Below are 4,856 nucleotides of genomic sequence, written 5' to 3'. Positions count from 1 at the left end.
GGGGGGACAGCTCTCAAGAAGTCTACAGCTCTAGAACGAAATGTGGCATTCGATATTGGGTGCCCACTCATATTACGGGCCAATAAGAAAGCCTCCGGCAACCATGACAAGGATCAATCGCCTTTTGGTCGTCAGCATATGCGCAAATTGCCTGGCGCTGCCGGTCATTTCTAAAATCGCATCCTTTGCAAATTTCTTCGGTCGAGGTTGTGAGAATTCTCGGTACCTTGCAAGTGTCCAATAGGCAGGAAAAAACATGTAGGAATGGTGTGGGATCTGCCACTGACGTTTGGGATGATGGATGATCGCCCTCTGTTTTTGCTTCTTCTTCTTTCTTTTTCCTTTTCTCAAGTTGCAGTAAATGTGCTGTCCCTCTCTCGCTTCTCTCTTTCTCTCTAGCAAGTACAGGAGAATGCAAAGGAAAAGAAAATTCTCATTACTTGCTTTTCTTCTCTTAGTGCTTAATACGTGCAGTTTCAATTGTCGCTCGCTACAGTATACGCGGCATCGTGACGACACCACGGCAACCCCACATTGGCGATTCGCATTCCGACCAGAGTCTAGATCACATTTCGAGATAGGTGGGATCACCTGTACAAGATGGGCAAGGTCGGGGTATGCAAGTTCATTCGCAACATTGAGCCAAGGAGCTGTTATGGGAGTTTTTTAGTTTTTTTTTTCTTCAACTTCACTTGCCGAAGGAAAGCCCACCACTCTCATCTGTAACAATAGTGCCTAGCCTGGGCTATTATTACATGAGCCCGCTAAGTTCTCAAGGGGAAAATGATATATACACACATTCACAAGGCAACGGAGGGCGCCGCCTGGCTCTATGTGCTGTTGTTACCGTTGGTCGGTAACGAAACAATAGCACTTATCAAACCGGTGGTTCCTGTCCCTCTCAAAAAGAACTGCCGTGTATTTGATGTGGACTCGCTGACACGGTATGCGTTCGCACCTCATTTCCCTGGGCCCCCCCTTGCCTTCCGTCTCATGTTTGGTATTTTCACAGTCTCTGAGTAAAACAATCTACTTGCGTCAGCACTAATGACTATACCAGAGCTTTGCGCATTTGAACTCTACTGTGTATAATGGAGACATACTTTATGATAATCACATACATAGATCATCCCTACCAAAAGAACCCATTTTCGTGAAGCTTTTTTTTTTTTTTTTCTTCTTCTTTGTTGCTCTCACCCCTGCGCTGTTTAGCACGCACATACTACATATGTACTATGTAAAGCAGCAGGTTGGCAGGGTTCAGGTATCTAAAAAAATGTACTGTGTATGCTTAGGGGCCATTATGTCCGCACAGACAACGGGGTCGCCATCATGGACACTACGCTACAGTTATAGTGGAGACACAGATTGAACCCCCTGGATGCTGCTAATGTAGTGCAAGATGCAGTACTAGTATAGTATACATAGTATGAGAAAGAGGGAGGGATGGAAGGAAAAAAAAAAACCTCCCCATAAAGCACACCGCTTGGCAGTAGGCAAAGGTCTTCTGCTTATCACCCCCGGACAGCATCCGCTCTCTAGCGAACATGGCCGTTCGTGTCCAGCACCTCGGGTACTTTAGCCTAACCACTAGGGGGATCTGCCATTCCAATTGGCGCCGCTTTGAAAAGAGAGAAGAAAAAATAAGAAGCCGCACGTTTGTGCGATAGATTCATTCATGCCGGAAAATTGTCTTGGCGCGCTCACTTTTGCTGATATTGCGAATAACATTGCGACTGCCTACGGTGGTGCATCTTCCTCCTCCTACTCGCCCCCTTTGGTGGAGCCTTGGCCAATCTTTCTCAATTACTCGAGAAAGAGCCAAGGCTTCTTCGTCTTGGTTCTGCCATACGCCTCACTGGGCCAGATGATCGGCACAGGAATGCTGCCCAGGAAGACAGACATGTCGTCCGCCGGTGCCGCGGCAGCGCCATTATTGGCTGCAGCGCGGCTGTCGCTAATATGCTTGTCGGTCCTGGCCGACGGCGAGAGTACGACACCACACTCCCAGTTGCGACAGTTGAGCTTGGGATTCCCCGTCCGCTTGTCTCTAGTCAGCCGGCCCCTAAAAATTGATGCCAGTTCGAATCAGTTTATTCTCTGCCAACCAAGTGGATTAACGTATGATGTTCGCGGGCTGTGTGAGGCTTACCAGGCACTTTCGGAAAGGTTCGCGGATCCGATATACGCCCAGGCGATGGGCTGTTTTCCTGGTGAGTTCTTGGACCGTGCTAACAGCATCTTGCTGTGTAGCAACACGCCCGGCCTCACATTCTGACTCTCGTGAACTAATTGTCGCGGAAACGTATCCGAGTTCCACCATTTAGACTGGGCGCAGATAGATCCTGCTGACTACATAGCCGTTAGCGCCGGGCATGTCAAGTGCATGCATGATTCAAGTGCGCCGCCAACACTGACCTCTGTGCCTCCGCGGCTACGTTCCACCGTCTCTTGGGACGGAAAGTAGATACGAAGTTGATCGTTGATCTTCCCAAGAGCGGCTTTGATGGAGATGGCCTTGGCTCTCTTTCCCCTAGCCGATCTCTCATTGTATTCCTTCAGGCCATCATTGCCCTGGGCTGCATAGTATATGGCAGTCAGTAGGTCATGGTTGACCGAGCCGAGTGACGAGACAATGTAGTCGAGCTCGACATCAGCCGACGTGTCAAGGCCCAGTGCTGATATGGCACGTCCGAGACCGCAATAGCCTGCCGTTGTGGTCAGGAGCAGATCACCATCATTCTGAGAGGAATAAAAACAAGGAACGTTTTAATGACAATGAGACATCAGGCCATATGCGCATGTCGATACATGAAGTTGAGAGAAGCATTTTTTGCACTCACCGGTCCGCTTCCAATCGTCAGCGTTTCCAGCGCGCGACGTCCCGCTATTACATGCGTTAGTACAAAGTCAAAAGAAAGTTGCATGGCGGCGAAATTTAAGATGAGTACCTACATTGTGTGGACGAAAGCAATTCCCTTCGTCTCGGAAAAATCATACTTCTCTAGGCTCTTGACCAAACTCTGTTCCAGTCCCTGGGCCCTCAAGAAGAAAGCAAGTTCTTCGCCAAAAGGAGTTAGAACATGGGCCTCATCTGGGTCCTTGAGAAGCGGGAGGTCTATAATGAAGACCATCTGCAAAGCCGATCAGCAAATCATGGCGTGCCGTGGTTGGTCCCTGGACTTTTTTCTGGCAAGCCTCACATTCTCCATAACACCAGTCTCGCCCCAATCATAGGGCACCAGATTACCAGATGGTACGACGATCCGGAGGTAATTGGCGAATTTTAGAAGTTGCAATTTTGAATGCATGTTTCCAATGCCGGACATCGGGGGGAAACACATCTTGATCTTGGTGCCTCCAAAAGATTGACGGGCGTTTTCTGTGATCTCATGTTGCTATGTTCATCGAGTTAGCACGAGTTGACCATTGCCTCGAGGGTAGACCGAACCTGTTCCTCGCTGTTTGCAAAGGCAACCAAAACCACATTAGTCCTCTTGAAGTCGATCTTGGAATTCAGCCATGCCTCGTCCCATTGGAAAGAGCTCAGCACAGCGAGTTGCAAGTGCTCTTTCTGGAGGATCTCGTCGATCTTGATATCATCACTAGTCCTTGAAAACCCCCTCGCAAACGTCTTCTTGACAACACCCTTGGGAAAAGGCAAGTGTGCACTGGTATTCCTCTTCTTACTTGGCCCTGTGTTGCTTACCATGGAAGTCGAGGCCGCGGGCACCGCTCCCGCCCGTGGCCTGCTCTCTCGGCCCTGCGATTCCTGCTCAGTGTCTGGGGCCTTTCTTTTTGCGGCGAGTCGGGCCAGCCGTTCCTCTTCCATCTGTTTGCGATTGGTGCCCATTAATCCCAATATGCTCGACGCAGAACTCTGTGGTGCGTCTTGTTCCTGCGTTGGTTTTTCTTGAACTGGGAGACTCTTGGTTGTAGGCTCCGACGTTATCTTCTTCTTGGGCCGGTAAACCGGTGTTTTGTTGAGGTCATCGTCATCACTATCGTCTTCGTCTTCTTCATCTTGCTTACTATTTTCGTCCTGACTTGTGCCGCCTTGACCAGACTTTCTAGCCCCCTCTGTTATGTCTTGTCCGAGCGATAGGGCAATGGCACGCTTGAGATCCTCATCAGATTCAGACTCGTCAGAGCTCAGCTCAATAGTCTCATTTTTCCGTGCCCCAGTAGTAGAATCAGCTGCAAGTGACAGCTCAATCGCACGCCTCAAGTCAGGATCATCGTCACTGTCATAGACGGACTGAGCCATGTTGCATGGCTAGAGGCTGAGCTGTCGAGTGGCTGGAGTACTCCGTAGTTGGTGAGAGAAAGCAACGTCAAATGCTCTCAAAGTAGAATAGATCCGGAATTGATTCCGAGATGGGGCAACCCCAGAGAGAAAAGGAAAAAAAAAGTAGGTACGTAGTGTTTCTTCTGGAAGCGTCCCAAAAATCGTGTGCTCTGTTGCCCTGTGGTCTGTGAGGTTCAGAGGAGGATGCGAGTAGCATTGTGTTTGATAGTAGGTACCTCAGGTAAGCAGACAGGTAACGCGGGGCGGCCCCACCAAAACGGATGCGAAACTGGCGCGCAAAAACGTGACTTATGTTCGGAACGGGACTTTCAGTGCACTGAATGCTTCGGTGGGGGAGAACCTCTTCAACTTTCCAGTGGTTCATTTCCTGTTTCCACCACGCTAACTAACCATGGTGTGCACATGTGCTGCTTAGAGGCGGGTACGTACCCTGCTTACTTGCATGGGATAGTGGTCCCACATTTTAATCAGTTAAACATCCATACACACGTGTAACGTCAAGTAGTGCAGTACGGATAGTTCGTACCTGTGACAGATAATCCAAAAA

At 49.4% G+C, this 4,856-nt stretch overlaps 1 protein-coding gene across 1 annotated transcript; it reads right to left on the bottom strand.

The window, feature by feature from the left end:
- Positions 1 to 1,806: 1,806 nt before the first annotated feature.
- On the bottom strand, positions 1,807 to 4,267 carry PFICI_12612 (uncharacterized protein; the record flags this gene model as incomplete). Its single annotated transcript, XM_007841193.1, has 7 exons — positions 1,807 to 2,065; positions 2,153 to 2,352; positions 2,419 to 2,708; positions 2,844 to 2,887; positions 2,956 to 3,134; positions 3,204 to 3,398; positions 3,452 to 4,267. The coding sequence occupies 7 exons, from the start codon at positions 4,265 to 4,267 to the stop codon at positions 1,807 to 1,809; spliced, it is 1,983 nt and encodes a 660-aa protein (XP_007839384.1).
- Positions 4,268 to 4,856: the final 589 nt, after the last annotated feature.

This window comes from Pestalotiopsis fici, assembly GCF_000516985.1.
Source record: "Pestalotiopsis fici W106-1 unplaced genomic scaffold PFICI_Scf_10, whole genome shotgun sequence".
NCBI lineage: Eukaryota > Fungi > Ascomycota > Sordariomycetes > Amphisphaeriales > Sporocadaceae > Pestalotiopsis > Pestalotiopsis fici.
The sequence above is the reverse complement of the archived record's forward strand: the minus strand, read 5'-3'. Positions and strand labels throughout refer to the sequence as shown.